The following is a 22578-nucleotide window of genomic DNA, read 5'->3' as shown; positions in this document are numbered from 1 at the left end:
GTTACTTGGATAGCTGCCATGGTCATACATTCTGCTCATTTTGAACTCCTCAGCCTTGCCTGCACACTTCAAGAAAGAGATGAAGAATGAAGAAGCCACCGAAGGTGGAACAGCCACGCTGCAATGTGAGCTATCTAGGGCTGCCTCTGTGGAGTGGAAAAAGAAACATAAAGTGCTCAAATCCAGTGAAAAATATACTATGAGACAGGAAGGCACTACAGCACAACTGCTGATCCATGCTTTAGAAGTCAAGGATGCTGGGGAGTATACCTGCGTGTGTGGAGATGAGAAGACTACTGCAGCACTGACAGTGCATGGTAAAGAAAACAGAAATGAGAAATTTTTGTGTGATGCTTCTCCTGTTTCCTCTGGAAGCCTCAGTACTGACACACATGAGTTCTTTCTCTAATCTTGCCATCATTCATTCTGTTAGTAAATTATTTTCTTGTTTTTATTGTGATTTTTATCTAATTCTAACTAGAACTGTAGTTCCATGATTAGACTAACATTTTCCCTGTGTTCTTCTTGCTGTTGTTGGTGCATGGCTGTACTGCTTTGCACCACACTGAGAGCAGAAGGATGCCACGTGCTTGCATTTTTTGTTCTGTTTTACTCACTTTTGACTTAAGCTTAGAGAGATGGAGCAGCAGGAACATTCATACGTCTTAGAGCGATCTTAGATTTCAAGTTACGTTAGGATTTGACAGATCATTTTAAATAATGCAAACAGAACTTGATTCAATCCAACTTTTCTATATAACTCTGACCAAGGATTGAGTAGATTTGTATTCTGATATTGCAGAATACTCAGCATTATAGTGTGAGAGTACTTCACAGTCCTCAGTTAAATTCATCTGCAAACTTTTCTTGGAAGAGAGGGAAACTTTATTTCCACTATTGCCATAGGACAGTAGAAAGTAGTTTCAGCCATCTTTCTCACCTGGAAATTCAGTAGGTCAATGAGTTGATTTCTTTTTACTGCCCAGACTTTTTCATCTTCATGTTTACCAATAAAACAAGGATGCCTTCAGTCTTGAACTTCTAATTTAACCATGGAAAATAGAATTGGAAAGGACTTTTACGGGTCATCTAGTCCATCCTTGAGCCCCAAGTCACCATCACACCTACCTAGCCTCACTTGAGTGTTGAAGAGTTTGCAGTTCCCCTGGACACTCATTCCACTGCCTAGCCATCAATACTGCCAGAAAGGTCTCCTAATTTCAACAACAGTCTTTCTCGAGCTGGTTTAAGTCATTACTTCTTGTCTACAGGATATGTCCTGTAGACATATCTTGTCTACAGGATATGTCCTGTAGAAATAGAGAAATATTTATTATTTTCCTCTCTGTGAAAGATCTGAAAACTTAAATCATGTCTCCTTTCTGTCTTCTCTTTTCTGGACTAAGCACCTTCAATCCTTTCACTCTTTCTTCATAGGTCATGTTTTCTAGACTTCAGCTCATCTTTGTTTGCTTTCTGGACCATCTTCAGTTAATCCACATCTTTCTAGAAGTGTGGTGGCCAAAAGCAGACTACAGTGCTCCATCAGAGGCTTTGCCAGACTGAAGTAGCATTGAAAGGCTTCACGTGTCTTGCATATGATGCTCCATTTTTATATATCCTATATGATGTTTGCTTTATTCGCATCAGAATTGCATTTTTTGACTTGCATTTGCTCCATGACCTCTGGTAACCCCAAATCTCTCTCTGCAGATCTGCTGCCTATTGTTCCTCATTTTGTATTTGTGTTGTTGATTGTTCCTAAATATAGTATTTTGCACCTGCTCTTGCTGAATTGCAGCCTGTTTTTTCACCACTGCTTCATCAAGATCTTCTATATCCTAATCCTGTTTAACAAAGTGCTCTCAGCCTCTCTCCCTTCCCAGCTTGAGATCATCTGCAAAGTTAATGATTACTCTGCATTTGATAGTCCAAGCCACTAAAGAAAATGCTGAATAATACTGGACTCCAGAGCACTGAGGAACTCTGCTCAACTCATTCTTTCATTGTCAGTGCAAATCACAGTTGAACAGTCTTTGTGGTTTTCAAGCTGTTAGTGCTTCCTAGTGTAGTTAAAGTAAGAGCTTTACTAAAATCAAGGTGTACAGCATATATTGTGTGTGTCTCTCACAGAAGTTCATTAACCTATGTCAACAAATATTACACTGGTCCACTCCTTCACGAAAAGAAAAGCTCTTCAGAAGTCCAAGTGTTGCTACAATGTTTTTCAAAGAATTAAAGGTAAGCTGAAATGGCCATGGTTCTTAGATCCTCTGTCTGCCTCCCTCTTCTCACCTGTTTTTTCCAAGACACAAGCACTGTGGGTGGAATTCAGCTTGTAGATCAAGACTGGTGAGTGTTCCTAAATTCCTATTGTCTGTGGAGATCTAATCAACACAGTCAATGGAAGCCAGGGAGACATCCAGTTCATCATATAGGAGACATTTACATTTGGTCAGGAGGTAGCTCCATTGGCTCCATTGACTTTTGATCTTTCTTGACTGTCCTGGGAGCTTAGACTCTTGGTTTACATGGTGAGAACTAAATGTGTGCATTTCAATTTGTGAGACCTTTTCCACCTCTGAGTTTCCATTATTTCCTATACTTGTGGAACATCATGCATTCTCTTTGATTTCTCCAGTGTAACTGTTAATGTCTAATATTGGTTAAGCTTGTACCTTAAGTATTCCAGGGCAAATTTCATCACACCAAGGTGCTTTGAGAATATTCCGTTTATTTAAATGTTCTCTAGCTTTTTTTTTTTTTTCCTTATCCTAGCCAGAATTCCTATTACTTTCTTAGCTATCATTAACTTTTAATATTACAGAAGAAAAAGGAATTAAACACTTCAGCTACCCCTTCTTACCTACCACCAACTTACATTCCTGAAAGCTGGTAGACCAACTTCTCTCTTGTTGTTTTTCTTCCTTCTAATCTACGTACAGAATATCATTGTATTATTTCTCCTTCTTTCTAGTTCAGGCTGGCCAGGGTTCCTGGGATTTGCATGCTAATATTCTGATACAGTCAAGAGCCACAATTTGAACTGTGAGCAGAGGACATGGAAAGCTCCTGGAGTAGTGATCTCACCACCCAGTTGCTGGATGAAACTACATACAGCATTCAGCTGTGTCTGGAGATATTTGATATCAGCATCATTTTGCAGATTACCTTTCAGCCCCTCTTTCATGTTGGTCTCTTTGTCCATGAGGTGACAGAGTCCAGGAATGGGAAACTGGCCTTGACCTTCTTGAGACATGCCGGGAAACTGTCCTTTCTGGTTTTGCCTCTACGTTCTGTAGTATTTCTTTTGCACTCATCTAAACCTCCCGTATTTTATAGGTCTCTCAAGTTTCAGGACATGGAAGAATTCATGATTTAGGCAAGTTATTCCTGGTGGCCCTTGGAGTCGGGTAGTCTGTGTAATTATGCCCTTTGTATTCTTTCTTCAAGAAGCTTTCCACTCTCTTAAACTACCTCATCCTTTAAGTTTGCTTCTGCCTGATCGTAAGTAATAATTATTGAATTATTGAAGCTTGCTTTCTTGTTGCCCACAGAATTTTTTTCCTCTTCTCCATCATTACTTGTCCTAAAATCCATGAGCCTCTCCTGCTTCATAATTGGTGTCTGACCAATTATCCTCCAAATCTGTGTTCTCAAATATTTATTTCTTGCTGGTCAGACTCAGGACTTGGACATCCTCCTCTTCTGTTCTTTCATATATATTCTATATCCAAATGTGGTCTCTACCCCATCCTAAAGACCTAGCAGACATTGTCCCATCCTACTGCTCCCACAGTATATATTGTTACATTACCATCCAGTCTTATGCTCTGAACGATTCTATTAGCTGTTCCAAAAAGGGATGAGGTGTTAGGACACACCTGAACTTTCTGGTGTGAAGGTCTTCCTTGTGGAAATCTGCTATAAGACATCGTCCTTCTTTTTCCTTTTTATTGTTACCCAAGCACTTTCAAGAGGTCTGTCTGATTCTGCTCTTCAGCCTCATTCTAACTCTCAGGCTAGGTCTGTAGGCATCCTTAACATGTAAGGTAAATCCTTTTCTTTTTTTCCTTTAGGTTTTTTTTTTTTTCCTGTTCATGGTGTAACCTACCATATTGCTTTTCCTGGGCTGAATTACACTGAGAAAGCTATAGTTTTGACCATACATGAAGTTTTCCCATTCCTGTTTATTCTCCATACATCCCTAAACCAATCAGCAAATTTAAGCAGTGTGAGACCCTTGTGTTTCTATGATGCAAATTAGTACCTTCTTTCTGTGATGTGATCCTCATGTCAATAACTAGGCATGAATAGATACTGGTAAACACCAAGGTTCGTTCGTTTTTTTTTTTTGGTGGCCAAGAACTGCATGTCACGAAAATGTTTGCTCCTTTGTTTCTCAGCTCTTCCTGCTCTCTTCAAAGAAGAGTTAAGTAATGAGGAAGCCACTGAGGGTGAAGTAGTCACTCTGCGCTGTGAGTTGACCAAGACTGCTTCAGTGGAGTGGAAAAAAGGACACACAGTACTCAAACCTAGCGAGAAATATAAAATGAGGCAGAAGGATGTCACTGCAGAACTGGTGATCCATAATCTAAATGAGAGTGATGCTGGTGATTATACCTGTGTGTGTGGGGATAAGCAGTCCACAGCTTCCTTAGCAGTACACGGTAATAATCAATTTCATCTAGATGTCCTCATTATCAAGCTTATGGTTTGAATTAATTTTTTCTTCATGTTCATTGTTATCTCTGCATAGTTCCTCTGAGTCTGACTTTGCATGTCATAGTCATGAGAATTAATTTGCATTTTGTGATTTAAGGGAAAAACTTTATCCCATTTCCTAACACAAAGTGGTTTTAGGACCTGATCCCTAAAGCAGATCTGAGATCAGACCTGAAGACAGCTCCTCACTGCTGCCCTCGCCTTTCCTCCTCCCACCCCTGCCCATTGCCGGGAAGCTGTGTTTGCTGCTCCATTTTAACCCTCTGTCCATTGCATCCTCAGCGCTGCCTGCACGCATCAAGGAAAGACTGAAGGCCGAGGAGGTAACAGAAGGTCAAGCAGCCACTCTGTGCTGTGAGCTGACCAAGGTTGCTCAAGTAGAGTGGAGAAAGGGAAGCAGTTTGCTCAAAGTCAGCGACAAATACAAAATGAGACAGGAGGGCACGGTCATGAAGCTGCTTATCCATGACGCAGAATTGAAAGATGCTGGAGAATACACTTGTGTGTGTGGAGAACAGGAGACAACAGCTGCCTTGACAGTGCATGGTAAAAACCAGACATATACCTGTATTATTGTGTTTTTCTCTACCAGCTCATCACTATTTGTTGTGTGTTCACCTGTGGCTGATTTTGTTTTTTTAAATTTGTAAGCTGTGTCTAAGACCTGGTTGCATCCAGGCTGCTTTTCTGTTTCTGTCTATTGGTTTGTCCAATGTCCCAGAATTACGAGGAAAGGAAACTCTTTCCACCCTGAAATGTTCTCTGCTTCTGTATGACCCAATCCCTCCCATCACCCATGTGCCACGTGTCATTTTTCATGTCCTCTGTCCATTTTGTGACCTTCAGCCCTGCCTGCACTTTTCAAAGAAGACCTGAAGGACCTGCAAGCCACGGAAAGCCAAACAGCCACTTTGCGCTGTAAGCTGACCAAGGCTGCAGCTGTGTCATGGAAGAAAGGAAACACAATACTCAGGGCAAGTGAAAAATACATCATGCGGCAGGATAATGCCCTTGCTGAACTGGAAATTTGTGATCTAGAGCCGCAGGATGCGGGAGATTACACCTGTGTATGTGGAGACCAACACACCACGGCTTCTCTGACAGTGAATGGTAAATTCATTTTGCAGATGACTGTTCGTTTTTTGTTTCTTTGAAACATCCTGTTGCAGTACAAAGTGTTCACCTATCAGCTTTAGGCTTTTTCCTAGGAATTACTTTGTGTTCAGGAAAGGAGAACTTCTTGTGTTGGCATTTAATTTTGGTCTGATATTCCTGAAAAGGGAGTTGAGGACATGACTGTTTCTCCATGCAGACAAATTACTATGCTGTAAGTTTAAGGGAGTAGCGCCTAGGAAATGCTTCTGTTAGACCAGCTGAGACGTCCTGCCCCCATGGAGGGTGGCCCTGTGATAAATTCTTTAGGTTGCATCTTGAATCCATCCAGCCTGTTGTACTTTGACCCATCAGCTCAGCATTTCTTTTCTTACTGTCACTGCTGGATTTAGTTTTCCAGATCATCATAATGATAACCTCAGCCTCAATGGCTAAAGCCTGGCTTGGCCAGATTTGGACTTCAGTTGAGAATTCATGATGCTGATCGCAAATGCAGAGGTCTTAGTTTAAATACACTATCTATTGACTTTCCATTCCCAGCCCTGCCAGTGCTTTTCAAGGAAGAACTGAAGAATGAAGAAGTCCTAGAAGGAGTATCAGTCTCTCTGCGTTGTGAATTAACCAAAGCAGCTCCAGTGCAGTGGAAAATAGGGTCCAAAGTGCTCAAAGCAAGTGACAAATATCAAATGAGACAGCCTGGCACCACTGCAGAGCTGCTCATTCATGACCTAGAAGTAAAAGATGCTGGAGATTACACATGTGTTTGTGGTGACCAGAAGACAACAGCAACCTTAACAGTTCATGGTAAAAAGACCTTATTAAAATTAATAAATAGTTCTATAGATAGACATCACTCTGACATTCAGCTGTTTCTGCCCTGAGTCAGCAGCTTGTCTTTGTTTTTTCCCATTTCTCTTCATGCTATGTATAGCTCATTTCTTACTGAGAAAGACTGGCTCAGGGCAAAATTTTAGGTCATTATTAATCTGCCCCCCTTTAAAAGGAGAAAATGAGATGTTTCTTTCTGTCCAGGTTCCCTCCTCTTGGACATTTATATTTTCCTGCTCTTTCCCCGCCCTCATCCACATGGTTCACTTCAGTCAACCACAGTTTTCTCCAAGACACACACATAAGATCTGTCAGGCCCTCTGTTCTCCAAGCACTGCTCAAAGGAGAAGAGAGGGTTGGGGGAGCAAAAGGAGAACGAGATGTTGCTCTGTTGGGTGACCTGCCCATGGCTACTCCTGGGGGTACCAGATTCCTTAAGCAAGTCAGACATGCGGAATGAGTTAAGAGTTTCCGTTTCAGAGCTTGTTACCTCTAACCTCGGTTTGAAGGATGCAGGGGTGTCTGTCTCTGTGTGTGGGGATCAAGACTACCTTGACAGTTAGGTATTAAAAAAAAAAAACAAACAACAGCATAGGTTATCAGCAGTTATACTCTTCTTTATCCTACTGGGTCCTAATAAACCAATCCAGAAATAAATCCTTGTGTTACATTAATAATCTTGTTACCTGATGTTCTGCTCTCCTCTCATCAATGAGTATCCATTTTAATGGAGTAACCGTCCTTGGCTATGAGGAACTTACTTGGTCAAAGAGACCCAGTTCTGTCCCCTCCAGCTTTTTTCCAAAACTTTCTGACTCCCCTCAGGCTTTCCTGAGACATGGACTTTTTCCCGAAGCATTCGGGGAGTACCATTTGTACCTTGTACCTGCTTACAGTAGTTGTGCACAAGGCACATTTGTGGGTAAATGTTAATAATTAGTTTTCTTGAAGGTTATTTCCTATAGGTTGTTCTGTCTTTGGGTTTTGATTTCCAAAATGGGAAATAGTGAGAACGTGAAATTCTTATTACTTGTAATAAGTATTCATTGCGGTGAGCGAAACCACGTCACACTTGAAGGATGCTTTCAGAGTTTCTGAACTTGGCTGTAGCTAAGCGTGTTTATAATAGGCTGAAAAAAGGGAGGCATGAGGGGACGTAATGCCGAGCATGAGAAAGAAATTAGGATTTTAATTCTGGTTTTCTGATGACCATTTGTCCATGTTGCATTCTCCAGCTCTGCCACCGCTCTTTAAGGAAGAGCTAAAGAACACGGAAGCAAAAGAAGGTGGAGAAGTCGCCCTGCACTGTGAGCTCACCAAGGCTGCTCCGGTGGAGTGGCGGAAGGACGAGAGGATTCTCAAAGAGAGTGAGAAATACAAAATGAGGCAGGAAGGGACCGAGGCAGAGCTGGTGATTCATGAAATAGCTGAGGAGGATGCAGGAGACTACATCTGTGTGTGTGGAGAGCACCAGACTACAGCTGTCTTAACAGTACAGGGTAAAAACTATCTTGACCTCCTATTTCCTAACTGGAAACGTCTGTCCTCTACTATCAGGTGTTCAATTTTCTGTGTCTGTTTGTTCAACCTTATTAACTGAAGTTCCATTAATTTGAAATATTATTCCCTGCGTTTGATGACATGCAGGCTGTGTATACTGGAAAATACCGCTCTGCATTTTTCTGTGCCATCCTTTTGTCCTTTCCTTAAACACAAAGCTGCTATCCTTTAATCTTTCCCTTCTGACATTCCTTTTCTAGTATATAAACCCACTATTCTTTTATCTTTCCTTTCCTGCATTTATTCTCTAAACCACAAATCTGTTTATTCTTTGCCATTCCTTTCTGGCATTCTCAATACCTACCATTTTAATGTAGGGCATAATAAGCAATATTCAGAATAAGACTGTGTTAGTTATGATTTCTTCTCTGCTAAGTTTTGTTTATATTGGGTTTTGTGCCCAGAACTGCTGTCCTAATGCACAAAGATAGGTTTGCATCGGGAGTCTGATTTTTCTAGGCCGGAAAGAATAAATTCTTTCTGTGACCTCTTTTTGGTCTTATTTTGTTGCAAGAACCTATTGCTGTGTAAACAAAACTGGTGTTTCAGCTTAACACTGCTGGAGATGGGAAATGTACCAAATCAAGGAGGCTAAACCTGGTTTCTAGCCTGGATATTTTAACTTAGCTCCACCACTATGGAGTGAGTCATTAAGTTTGAGATCTGAGATATCCAACCTTGTTAAGGAGGTGGAATATCCAATTATCCTACCTAGTTAATGGAGGGACATATGTTAAGGTCACCAAGTATATTTCAAGGAAATAAAAGTGGGGAAAACATGTTCTGAGACACAAAAACAGGCTGGGATTCAGCATCTGGAGATCTTCTTTGGGGTCAAGAAGAATCTGTAAGCCCTGGCTGCATCTTTTCAAGGGTATCTCAAGGAAGAAGGAATGATGATGAGTAAGGAGCTGTGCCAACACTCAGAGCTCAGCAGGGCTATAAGTAGGAAAAGAGAGTACAAAGGCATGAAGTTTGTGGAAGACACCAACACATGTGCGAACTATGGAGCTCAGAGATAATATTCTTAGTTTTTCTTACATGGAAACTGGCAGAAAGCAGGTGGAAATCTCTTGAGGACAGTGCAATTTTGCTAGTAGGAAGCCAGCATAAAACCAAAAGGATTAGGGTATATATTCCCACTAGGATGTTTGTTTTCATTTCTTTCCTCTCTTTGTTGCTGATGCTCACCCTTCCATAACCTTCACAACTTTTCCCTGTCCCTTCCTACTCTCACCCATCCCTGCAGATATTCTTAGTTTGTAATACATTTTACCTGCATCCTTCAGCTGTGCCTCCATTTTTCCAAGAAGAAATGACCAGCAAGGAAGCAGTGGAAGGTGGAACGGCCACTTTGCACTGCGAGCTCAGCAAGGCATCTGCCCATGTTCAGTGGAAGAAGGGCCATCATGTCCTCACCCCGGACAACAAGTACAGCATGAAACAGGAAGGCTGTGTTGTGGAGCTGGTAGTTCATGATTTAGACCTCAATGATACTGGAGATTATACCTGTGTGTGTGGAGACAAGACCACCACAGCTGCCTTAAGAGTGCATGGTAAAGTAATCCTTGCAACTAAGGTCCTGCAAACCTTAGACTTGCCCAAGTCTCTGTTTCTATGGTCTCTTCCCATTCCCTTTTTGTTTGCTTGGGCTTTTGTCTTCCTTTAGACTTTGCTTATGTGCTTCCTCCTTCTGTTAGAACAGGGAAAAGAGTTGCCTATTGGTTTTTGTCCTCAGCTGTGCTGGCCCTTCTCATTTTCCTTGCCCTGATGCAGAGTCCAGGGAAGCTGGCGGAGATTTTTCTGCTGTGTTCCACTGACCTGGATCAGGGCTCAGTAGTGCACCATGCATCCTCTCCCCCAGGATGACTTCATCTAGCTCCCTTTTTTGGAATATTCACTCTCTCTATGGTAATTCTTTTACTCTTCAGCACTGCCTCCAGAATTCAAAAAAGACCTGAAGGACCTAGAAGCTGTAGAAAGTGGGACAGCTGCTCTGCACTGTGAGCTGACTAAACCTGCTGTGGTGGAGTGGAAGAAGGGGCAGGAGGTGCTGAAAGCAAGCAGCAAATATAAAATGAGTCAAGATGGTGCTGTTGCAAAGCTGATTATCCATGATCTGAATGTGGAGGACACTGGAGATTACACCTGTGTGTGTGGAGATCAGCAGACGACTGCCACTTTGACAGTCAATGGTAAAAAAAAAAAAAAAAAAAAAAAAATTAAAAAAGTGGGAAAAAGAAAAAGGGAAAGGGTTATAATACATTCTGAAAACAAAAGCTGTATATTAGTGTCACTTATGGAGATGACTTGGCTACAATTCATAAGGAAGGTGTGCAGAATAGCATGGTCTATACAGCCTAGTAGAGTGACCAGGTAGCAAATAGGAGTTGCAATGTGGAACTAAATGCATTTTGTCAGTATGTTGCTGTCAGGATAACTGTAATCTCTCCTGCAAGTGGCCTGCCTTAAGAAGGAATCTGAACTCTTACAAATCCCTGCTGATCTTCAGAATATCTCCTCCGTGATCAGGTCAACATGTTGGCTACTTTTATAGTAGGAAAAATATTCTGCCATTTTTAGATCATAGATTAGATTAAGCTTATATATACTTCACAGCAAATGTAGCTTCTTGAAATTGATTTCTTCTTGTTCTGCAGATATTCCTATCACCTCTCTGGGGAAATAGCCTTGTACTTTGAATCTAGAGCATTGAGGTTTAGCGACATCTGCAGAAAAGCTCCTTTGGTGCTTTCATTTTCTTTCTTCTTTCTCTTTCCCAAACCCCAACCGCAGTATGTTGCAAGTTATATTTCTATTTTATAGCCCTACCAGCACTTTTTAAACAAGAGCTTCAGAATACCGAGGCAGAAGAAGGTGGTACAGCAACACTGAGGTGTGAACTTACTAAACCCAATGCTCCGGTAGAGTGGAGGAAAGGAGATACTACCCTCTACCCTGGTTTGAAATACGAGATGAAGCAGCAGGGCTCCACTGCTGAATTGGTCATTTATGACTTAGAACCGCATGATTCAGGAAAGTACACCTGTGACTCTGGACATCAGCAGACAATGGCTGTGGTAACTGTACATGGTAGGCAGAGGCTCTTGGCTCAATAGGGATGAAGTAAAAGGAGCATCTCAGTGTTCCCTGCAGATATTTATTTGTTTTGCTGCTGGTCCATGTCAGCATACATATTCTACTTGAGCATGACACATGGTCAAGTTAGAGAGGTTCCGCTTGCAGTATCTGGAGTGATTAATCAGCATCAAAGCAATTAAATGTTGCCATGATGTCAAAATAGGATGAATCCTCCTGCCCTCAGTGTGTGGCTACGTATGGGAATGGATAACAGAAAATAAGCCAGGCAGGCTGATGGTTATTTGGTTGTTGGTTGCTTCAGTAGGCATAAGGGATACCTAACTGAGCATAATGCCCAATTGGGATGATAAGAGATGCAACAATTGGGGGATAAAGGATTTCTATAACATGTGAATGTGCTGGATTATTATTTGAGGCTTTGAGCCTCGAGTATAAAACTTGAGTGCAAACAAGTGCATCCACATCTGTGTTCCTCCACCCCTTCTACCATTCAGAGCAAGACCTAGCCTGAAATCTGAATTTGCTCTTCCATTTATCACTTTATTGTCATCTTTTATTATACTGCCGCTTCTTGTGTTTTGAATGTTAACTTGATTTTTTTATATATTGATAGAAGCTTTATTTGGGGGGGGAAATACTCTTCTCTTAATATTGCAAACTTGCAGACCTTTATTAAGGAACAAGGGTTCCATGTAAGAGAGAGCATGTCCCAGTGGTCTTTGACTAAAGCATCCCTAGTTGGCATGGAGACGCTTCTGTAGGAAAGTCTGACTCCTTCAGATCACAAACCAGGCCATTCTGTGGACCACTCTCTAAGACCAGATCTTTCCTGACTTCACCATCTGTCCTCAGCTCTTGGTTCACGTAATGGTTCAAGAAAGTTGCTATCAAGAGAGCTGCAGCCCAAAGATTATGGAATCATTAGAATAGGCCAATTCTGAAGAATGATGGTAGGATTGGGTCCTTTCTGGACTAAAACATTTTTAAAACATTTCCCTCTCAAATTTTGCAGCACTGCCTGTCACATTTAAGCAACCCCTTCAAAATAAGGAATCGGAGGAAGGAAGTACAGCTACATTGTGCTGTGAGCTGTCAAAACCCAATACGGCAGTGGAATGGAGGAAAGGAGGAGTGGGGCTGCAGCCCAGCCAGAAATATGAAATGAGGCAGAGGGAATGCCGGGTAGAGCTCTTAATACATAATCTCAAATTAGAAGATACAGGAGAATACAGCTGTGATACTGGGGATCAGGAAACCAAGGCATCTTTAAATGTGAAAGGTAGGTAGTGTGAGCTGACTCTTAAAGTAATAGCTTTCATCCGACATGTAAAGCAACAGCTTGAATATGAATATTTTTAAGTACATGATTTTTTTTTCCCTATAAATATTTTCCTTTTCATTTGATATACTAGGATTTCTCTCTCTCTCTTTTTTTTTTTTTTTTTTTTTTTTTTAATGAGAATGGAAGAGGATGATACTTTGTTCTTCCAGAGCTGCATTTGAATTTTGGGTTCTAAGAAGAAATACTTTCTAGCTTTATGGCTAGGGGGAAATTAAAGAAAGAGCAATGCTTTAACATAACGCCTGGACATTTCACATGACATGTGGTTAAAGTATTTAAAAAAAGATTTTCTTCCAAATCCTGGAAGAAGACTGACAACGACCTTCCTGATCTGTCAAGGCTGTCCATGGAGTTTTGAACTTCTTTACTCTTGAGATCTCTGTTAGATCAACTGAAGGATAAATTCATTCAAATAATTCAACCCTGGGAAAGATTTGAGTCAAGGAACAAAGGAAAATAAATGTTATAAGTGCTGATGGCTGCTTCTGATGCAGCAAGATCTCCTAGTAGCTCCAGGAAAATTAGAAAACATGGATCCTGCCTAGAAATATAGTACTTGCAAAGTACAGCATCTTGTTCCCCGAAGTGTCAATCTCGCTGTGTTAACCAGGACTTGACTGAGGCTTCAGTAAAAGCTCCTGTGCTTCTTTTTTTTTCCCTTTAGCTCTGCCAGTTCTTTTCAAAAAGGAGCTCAAAGACAAGGAGGTGGAAGAAGGAGCTGCAGTGAAATTCCAGTGTGAGCTGACAAAGGATAATGCAACAGTGGAATGGAGGAAAGGCACCATGGAGCTCTTCCCATGCGCCAAATATGAAATTAAATTAAGCGGTCGCACAGCTGAACTTGTGATTCATAATGTAGAACCAGAAGATGCCTCTGATTACACATGTGATACAGGAGACCAACAGAGCACAGCAGTCCTCAGAGTGAATGGTTAGCATTGCATAATAAAAGGGATCTGTAAAATTGTGTGAATGATATCCTTTTATTCATTGGTGAATAAGGCACCCAAAAGTTAAGATAAAGAGGAAAGCAGGTGCCCAGTCATAAACCAGAATACAGAAAGTGGGTCATATGGGACAGGATTTGTAGAATGGTTATTTAAGCCTGTAAAGCACAGCGTACAGTGTATTGACCCCTTCTCTGATATGATAAAAGCAAGAAACTCTCTGCATCATGGGGATTTTGAAATTCTAACAGATCTTTATTTTTAGCACTTGGCATTCATTGCTGGTTGAGTTGAATCAATAAGTAATCATAAGTCATTTACAAAAGCATTTAAAAAAAATACTGTTTCCAATTTTTGTAATGCCCTTCCATGAAAATCTTGAGAACACTGTGTTTAAACAAACCATAATAATGTCTGTGATTAATGTTAATGGTCATCTCGAACTGTTGGGTGCAACTTGTGGCTTTGATCTAAGCCACAACCGTTCAGACTATGTTTTCTTGGCTGAGCCTGACCCACAAAGCAGCCGGTGGGTCAACTACAAGTGAAAGAGCCCTGTGCTTGCTTTACATGTATCTCAATAGAGTTTAGACAGAGCGACCACAAGCACTGAGATTCGTGTTTTCATAACTGCTCACACACACAAGGTGGATATTCCCTTCTTGTTTTCATCAGTGACAAGCTGTTGCCTGAGCTGTTCCATGCCTCGCTTGAATAAATGTAGTCTATTTGTTTGTGCATCGTCTGGAAGGACTCACTGTTGATGGTCTAGGGTCTTGAAAAGATAGCAGAGAAATAAGAGCTGTGTTTAAAGCTTTACATACTTTGTAGTGTTGGCAGTCATGAGTATTTTTATAAAAATGAACAGATTTACACTAGTTTTAATCAGAAAGTACCAGGTTTTGCTTAGCCAAAATCTTTATGCGTGTGGGAGTTTCCAATATACAGAGTAGATGTGTAAGAGGTATAATGTGGATGCCCTTGACTTTATGGGAAACAAACATATTTGGGGAACTTTCTGATCCTCTCCTTGTCCAGATATACAGAATATAGTTTTGTTTATAGAGAGGAAAAAAAGGTTGTTGTTTATCATATAACCACTTAATGTAAATTTGTTCTGCAGCGTCAGACCCCAGGTGCCTTGTGCTGAGTTGTCCAGACCTGGCGTTCAAGCTAATGAATCGTGCATTAATTGTTTTTCACTTTGCAGCCATCAAACCCCGGTTGAAGCAGCAGCTGAAGAATGAAGAAGTGGAAGTGGGAGGAACGGCCAGGTTGCGCTGTGAGATTTCCATTAGCAAAGCAGAAGTGGAGTGGAGGAAAGATGGAGTCGTCCTTCACTCAAGCGCCAAGTACGAAATGTGGCAGGACGGCACCCTCCGCGAGCTGCGCGTTCACCGCCTGGAGCCTAGCGATGCCGGAGAGTATTCCTGCAAGGCTGGAGATGAGAAGAGCTCTGCAAAACTGACCGTGAAAGGCAAGACCCGTTTATTGGGACAAGGGGATTTTCACTTTACGAAGCTAAGATTTTGCAGCATTATTGTTACTATTGTGATAAAAAATTGTGACAAACTATTGCGATAAACACAGAGCATAGGAAGGGTATCATAAAAAATCTTGTGCTCGATGAATACACTGAAGCAAAAATTCAATTGGTCAACAGGAGAGGATAAGGCAGCTGTAATTTTTGACTCATGGCTTGAAATATTTGCTTGACATCATATGCATGTGAGTGAACAGATGGTTCATCCCCAGCTTCCAGTCACATGGCAGCTGCATCTGGCCTTAATGTCGTTACAGACGGAGCTTGCTTTCAGGTTGGACCACTGGAGTGGAACAACCACCGCTAGCATCTCTACAGGCTACTTGATATTATAGGTACTCCATACATTATGCCCAGCTGCATCATTTTTTTGTGCAGATGGTGACCTCAGTTGTATGAATATGAACTGTGTTTGCTTAGATGAAGATTGCGCTGCTTCTCCTTTGGCATTGCCCAGCAGATTCGGGGTTCATACAGCTTTTGCCAGTTGTGGGCTATCTGTATGAACTTTGCACAGGTCTGCAGGTGCCCAGCTGTCCTAGAAGCAGGACTCAAGCAGACTGAAGCGCAAATGGCCTGTGCTCACACTAATCCAGTAAGTCCTGCTGAAAGCACAGAGCCAACCAGATCCCCAGCCAGTTTGGAGCGCCAGCACTGAGTATATGCAATTCAGTTTGCAAAAAGACAGTAGAGGGGATCAGGTTTTCATGTTATTCATGATATCTAAGTGTAATTGTAACAATTTTTAAATTCCTGATTTTAGCATCTAGCAGTCACACCTTATTCACCCAGTTATGTATCAAACAGGTAATTAAAAAGTCAATATGCAATGTATCTTTGAGAAAGGGCAAGCAATAAAACCACTAACTGAAAGATATTGGCCATGTTACCAAGTATGCTGAAACTAGCGTACCAGCAGAGTTTGAAATAAGTGATTTGAGAGGTTGATATCTTCATCCTTGGAGGTACTTAAAGCTCAGCTAGACAAGGTGTTGAGCAACCTGCTGTAAGCTGGCCCTGCTTTGAGCAGTGGTTGGACCAGATGACCTCCAGAAGTCCCTTCCAACCTATATTATTTGGTGATTCTATGATTTGATCCGTGTTTTCCCTTTCATGGCTTGACTACTGATGGACTGTTTGCAGAGCCTGACGTGACCATCGTGAGTGGCCTAAAGGACACGGTGGTGTTTGAAGGGGACGATGTCACATTTCGGTGCCAGGTTTCTCATGAGAATGCAAGGGACGTTGAATGGAAGCTACAGGATGTTGCTCTGCAAAATAACGAAATGAATGAGATCTCAGTGGAAAAAGGAAAGATTCACACCTTGACATTAAGGAAGGTGACTGAGCAGGACATTGGCACTGTTGCTTTCCGAGTGGGTCCCCACACATCGACGGCAGAGCTCACAGTAAAAGGTAAGGGCTCTCTGATGTGGGAAAGGAACGGCGTTGGTGAGAACAGGTAACATTTTGCTTATGCTATTAGTAAATTCAAGTCCGCCATTCACCCCTTGTCAGCTCATGTTAGTAGGGTACTTGTGCTTCAGAGCATATGTGATGTACAAATGTGGTCTCATACACTGTTATCACTATGGATAGAAAGTGGAAATATCACCAGCGTCCTGAAGCTAACTGGTTTCTAGGGAAATTACTGGGGTAGTTCCAGTACATGAATCGACAGACCTAATTTTCATTGTTGTCACTCTCCTTTTTCTTTTTCTTTTTCTTCTTTGAAGTCTTTCTTTCTTTAAACACCATTTTGAAGAAATTCTCAAACATCCTTCTCCTTCCCTCTCTGAAACTGTTGGTCCGGTCAAAGTCCCCATCCCATCTGAGCCAGTTAAAACATCTGTAAAGTTTTTTGATTAGCATTTCAGTAACTTCAACAAATATTTGTGAGTGGGTTTCATAATCCATTCACTTGTTTTAACCCCCCAATATATAACACAGAAGCTAAAGTATTTTTTAATACTTAACTGTTCAGCTGTAGCTTTAACACTGCAGGGAAACAAGATAAAGTTGACTGTGAATGATTTTTCTGTGTTTGTAATTTCAGTGCCACCTCCAGTCTTTAAGGAGAAATTACAGAGCACAGAACTGCAGGAAGAAGAAACAGCCATCCTCCGCTGCGAGATCTCCCAGCCTAAGGTTGCAGTGGAGTGGAAGAAGGGCACCCAAGTGATTTCCCCGAGCTCCAAGTATGAAATCAGGCAAGAGGGAACAATCCATACCTTAAAGATATATAATTTAAAACCAGAAGACTCTGGCAAATACACCTGCGATAATGGAAATGAAAAAACGACAGCCACTTTAACTGTTAAAGGTAGGTTGTTTTGTTGTTTGTTTTTTTTTTGTTTTTTTTTTTTTTTAAGATGAGAAATTTGTTCTAATTCCTTAGCTTAGTACTAGCAGGAGGGTGTTATCTGAAGTCAAGGACAGTAGATGTACTTTGCTGGCATAAAGCAGCTGAGTCTTTTTGCTTTCAGAAGTTATGTGAAGTCCTGTGGTGTCTTGAGCAATGAACACGGAGGGACCCAAGCGCAGTAACTGCTTGATCCTAGACCCAAGGGCCTCTTTCTGGTCATTCAGAAAAACAAGGCTGGAACTAAAATTAAAATGAGACCATTTTGATCCTTAACCACGTCAGTCCTTTGAGCTGTAGTCCCACCTGGCAAATGGTGCTCAAGGGTCAAAGTGCCCAAACCCACCTGGGCACTAAACTTCAGCTGAAGAGCAAGGTACCTAAATACTTCTAGTGCCTAGGGTCTTAAAAATAGGTGCAATGTGCCAATATGTCCATTTTTTAAAATCCACTCTGGTACTGGTACAAATACAATATTAATGTGACTTTTTCTGAGATACAAGATCAGGTAAAACAAAGAGGAGCCAGAAGGTTCTTGTGGAAATGCCGTCTTTTGAAATATCCCTTGAGGCCTCTCCCATGAAGGGCGTGCACCTGCCTGCTATCACACTAACTTCAGGATCCAATGATACCAGAATATTTGTACCATAAGCAGATCCTCTGATTGTGGCTGTCCATTTGTGTCTCTATGTGTGGTCCCAGCCACTCCAGCCCTCTTTGAAAAAAAACTCAACAACCAGGAAGCCAAGGAAGGCTCTACGGTCACCCTTCATGCTGAGCTCTCCAAACACAATGCACCAGTGAGATGGAAAAAAGGGTCAGTCTTGCTCCAAGCCAGCAACAAGTATGAGATGAAGCAGATGGGGTCTGCTGTGGAGCTACTCATCCACGATCTGCAGCTGAAGGATGCTGGAGACTACATCTGTGATTCTGGCGATGAGCAAACTATGGCATCCTTGGTAGTGAAATGTGACATAAAGCTTTCACTTCACCTTTTAGAGAGCTCTAGGTTAGTTTACGTGTTCCATAGGTAAGATTCAGGGACACTGTGGCAGTGAGTCTGGTCCTTTTTTGTGATGAGGATTTCTGAATCAACAGTGATGCAGTCTGACAGACTAGGTCTTCACAAAGACATTATTCCTCTCTCCTACTTATTCCTTTGCTGGCTCCTAAGAGCCCTGGGGCTGCAGGACTTAGCTGCACAATGGGATGCCTTCACTGCAAATGCAACTGTACAAAAGCCTTGACCCCAGCCATTGCCCAGCTGTCCCACACAATACACCATCCATTCCTGCATCATCTGCAAGCACCTTCAGATCTCTTTCCTTTTATAGACATCTGCCACCCAGTTCCTGTGAATTCACTCTGATTTCTAGAGCTCCATCTCCTTCCCTTGTAAATACCAATTCAGCTGTAACTGTGGAGCCACCAAGGTTGTTCTAGGGAACTGGACTTGAGGAACTAAACTTCTACATGTGGCACATTGTAAATCAACCCACCAAAACTCCATCTTGACCCATCAGTGATAAACATCAGTGCAGAGACTTCTAGAGTTCATCTCTCTTCTGGGTCCAGTTTTCAAATGAGAGGCATTATATAATGATGTTTCTCCATGCACCCTACCAAATACCCAAAAGACAGATATCAGGCATAGGCTTTTGAGTTGTAGCTTTGGTATCCATTTGGAGATACGTGCACTTAGAAGCTCCAGAGTCCACATCTGTGACCGCTCCTGTGTAAAGGAACATATTCCCAGAAGTGTTCGGTGTGTGCAGTGCCCAGTGACTCTTGGGAAGTGCAGAGTGCTTAGCGCTCCTGGAAATCCAGCACTTTCTGTCATTCCTTGTTTGGGTTTTAAAGTAATTTTGGAATTGATTTTGAATGAAATTTGGAATGCCACCACAGTTTCACTAAACACAAGACTTAGAGACACAGTCAGCAATGAAACGTGATATTTTTTTTTCCTCTGATTTATGTCTGTTTTAGCTTTGCCAGTAACCTTCACACAACCACTCCAGAACCAGCAAGCCGAAGAAGGTGGCACCATCATTTTGAGCTGTGAAATCTCAAAATCAAATGCCACTGTGCAGTGGAAGAAGGCCGGGACAGTGCTGCGACCAAGTGACAAATACAAGATGCGCCAAGCTGGGCCCGTGGCTGAGCTGATGATTCGCAACCTGAGTGAAGCTGATGCTGGGGAATACACGTGCGACACAGGAGACCAGCAAACCACTGCAGCTGTGCTTGTGAAAGGTGGGGCTTTGCATGGGGAAGAGCAGAAAAGAGCTTGGTACTGTGGCAGGGGCACATGATTAAGTAATTTGACAGCTAAACATTGTCCTGTGCCCAAATTGAATCATGGGGATCTCAGAGACGAGAGTGATTTCAGAGGGGTAGGAACTGGGTCAGCTATCTCTAGGGAATCAGAAATGGGTCTTTAGTCAATGATGTTGTGGTTTAATATTAATGTCACCCACTAAAATCTCTTGACAATGTTTTCACAATACATAGATTGCATTATAAATATATATTAAATATTTATTATAGGCACAATACAGTATAACATGCATACTTTATAGACCACCATATATACGTGTGCATAATATATATGCACACATACACATTATGCATCTGTAAGAAAGTAATATGTTATTACATGCCCATGTAACTACATTTCCATGCATTTAGTGCTTAGTGCTTTGTGGTCATTCTTTCAAATAATATAGTACTGTCAAGAAAGAGCATAATGAAATGTTTAACCCAGGAAGCATCACTTGAAAGTAGATATCAAACTCTGTTGACCTTTCCATAAAGAACCAGAAGCAACCATAGTGGAGACGCTGAAGGACATCACTTCGTATGAAGGAGAAGACGCAGTGTTTGAATGCAGGCTGTCCCGAGAAACAACTCGGGATGCCCAGTGGTTCCTGGGGGATGTTCCCCTGCAATCCAATGAAATGAATGAGATCAGAGTCCAAGGGACGCGTCACACTTTGATCCTGAGGAACGTGACACTAGAAGACTGTGGGCCCATCAGTTTCAAAGTTGGGCAGCACACCTCAGCAGCACAGCTAACGGTCCAAGGTGAGCAACCTCCTAGGAAGAGGGATTTAGAAGGTACTGGTAAGCACTGTCAATATTGCTTTATCTTCTGGAGAATTTTATTTGGGAGGAAGGGCCTCTGGAAATCTTGGGTAATTTGGCATTTAAGAGGTAGATATATACATCTGAGCTAGTCGTTTCAGTCCTTTTTTATAGCAGACATCCTTGGAAGACATCCATCTTATCCTGAAACAAACAGCTAAGATATGTCAGAATCAATGCTGAAGAATGTCAAGAATATGCTCTGAATTAATCTCCTACTTATGATGGTTTTGATCATATTTACTCCAAAACACATTCAAAACCTCTGAAAAAAAACTTCCGTTAAGTTCTACAGAATGATTTTGAAAGATGGGCCATGTCAATAGCTTATCTTGTTTGTTCCTCTTTGATCTGGTTCACAATGTAACTATAGGCACCCAGTTCTGACCTGGGGGCGATGCTGGATTAGGCGGTTGCAGCAGTGTTGGTACCCTCTTCCCCACAGTTGCTCCGGTCACCTTTGTAAAGGCTCTCCACAGCTTGGAGCTGCAGGAGGGTGGCACAGCTCACTTGTCCTGTGAGGTGTCCAAGGCCGATGTGCCAGTGGAATGGAAGAAAGGCACGTCCGTGATCCGCTCCAGCCAGAAGTGCAGCATCAAGCAGGAGGGGAATGTGCACACGCTGGTCATTCACGATTTGAACCGTGCGGACTCAGGGGAGTATAGCTGCCACACAGCTGATGGGAAGACCACTGCCAGACTAGAGGTGAAAGGTATGATTTCCTCTTTGCTCAGCAGTGGTGAGAGGTGTGCATGTCAATTTTTTGGAGCTCCCTGGTACAAGACAGACATTGAGGTAGAGGAGGAAGCGCAGCAGAGGCCACCAAGTTTGTCAGGGGGCTGTAGAACGTGAAGTATAAGAAGAGGTAGGCATAGCTGGGTTTGTTCAGCCTGGGGAAGAGAAGGTTGAGGGAAGGGGAGACCTCATTGCTGTCTGCAGCTACCAAATGGGAGTCTACAGAAAAGAGACAGACTTTCCTTGGAGTGCTCAGTAAACAGATGAGAGTCAACAACTGCAAGCTGCAGCAAAAGAAAGTCACATTAGGAAGAAAACCCAGCCCTTCACAATGAACGGGTGGTCAGACACTGGAACTGGGACCCAGAGTGGCAGAGGAATCTCCATCCGTGGAGGACCTCTAGAGGTCCCTTCAGCCTTAATTATTCTGTAATTGATCCCTGGCTGCATGATCTGAAGCCTCAGGTCTGCAGGTGTATGTTCTTTGAGTGCTTTTATCCTGTTCCGTGGTTTTATTTTGGGGATGAAAAACCATCTGGGCTTCAGAACTTATTACTGAAGTTAGTTGGGAATTCTTTGTGAAAAGAAATCTAGGATATGGGGAGAGATATGCAGCTCCTTTAGAACTGAAATTTTTCCTGCTGGTTAACTCCTCTCCCTCCTCCTCCTCTGACTGGCTTAGACCCAGGCATCCCTGCCCCGGCAGCTCTCCTTAGGTAAATGCAGCCAGACTTGTGCATGAACTTCATGAATGGCATTGTCAATACCTTAAAAATAAAACATTCCTCCATTTTCTATTTTTGGTTCATGAATTTTTTCTCTTTGCACCATTCCCCCTTTCAAGCCCTGCCCGTGCTTTTCAAACACTGGCTGAAAAATGAGGAGGTGGAGGAAGGGGGCACAGCCATGCTGCACTGCGAGCTGACAAAACCCACTGCACCCGTAGAGTGGAGGAAAGGAGATACGGTGCTGCAGCCAAGTGACAAGTATGAGATCCGGCAAGAGGGGACACATGTCGAGCTCTTCATCTATGATGCTGAGGCTCAGGATGCTGGCGATTATACGTGCGACACAGGGGATCAGCAGACCACTGCATCATTGCAAGTCAAAGGTAGGAGAAGCCTTGCTTGAAGGCACCTGTGGCTGCTCTCCATAGGGGTGATAAGGAAGTTTTATC

At 42.3% G+C, this 22578-nt stretch overlaps 1 protein-coding gene across 5 annotated transcripts in view; it reads left to right on the top strand.

Annotated features, from left to right (window-relative positions):
• OBSCN (obscurin, cytoskeletal calmodulin and titin-interacting RhoGEF) overlaps positions 1-22578 on the top strand; it is a 196106-nt gene that overhangs the window by 88903 nt on the left and 84625 nt on the right. For all 5 annotated transcript variants that reach the window (XM_087731710.1, XM_087731701.1, XM_087731692.1 and 2 more), the window contains 18 exons: positions 54-317; positions 4407-4670; positions 5008-5271; positions 5572-5835; positions 6379-6642; positions 7902-8165; positions 9516-9782; positions 10158-10421; positions 11053-11319; positions 12341-12607; positions 13335-13601; positions 14828-15094; positions 16304-16576; positions 17217-17483; positions 19509-19775; positions 20337-20606; positions 21112-21378; positions 22246-22512. In XM_087731710.1, the coding sequence (XP_087587836.1) occupies positions 54-317; positions 4407-4670; positions 5008-5271; positions 5572-5835; positions 6379-6642; positions 7902-8165; positions 9516-9782; positions 10158-10421; positions 11053-11319; positions 12341-12607; positions 13335-13601; positions 14828-15094; positions 16304-16576; positions 17217-17483; positions 19509-19775; positions 20337-20606; positions 21112-21378; positions 22246-22512 (4794 nt within the window). The remainder of the gene's footprint in view (positions 1-53; positions 318-4406; positions 4671-5007; positions 5272-5571; positions 5836-6378; positions 6643-7901; positions 8166-9515; positions 9783-10157; positions 10422-11052; positions 11320-12340; positions 12608-13334; positions 13602-14827; positions 15095-16303; positions 16577-17216; positions 17484-19508; positions 19776-20336; positions 20607-21111; positions 21379-22245; positions 22513-22578) is intronic.

The sequence above is a fragment of the Nipponia nippon genome, unplaced genomic scaffold (genome assembly GCF_047370975.1).
Source record: "Nipponia nippon isolate SJK-2023a ecotype South Korea unplaced genomic scaffold, ASM4737097v1 scaffold_1, whole genome shotgun sequence".
Classification (NCBI taxonomy): domain Eukaryota; kingdom Metazoa; phylum Chordata; class Aves; order Pelecaniformes; family Threskiornithidae; genus Nipponia; species Nipponia nippon.
Note: the sequence above shows the minus strand (reverse complement) of the source record. Positions and strands in the feature narration are given on the sequence as shown.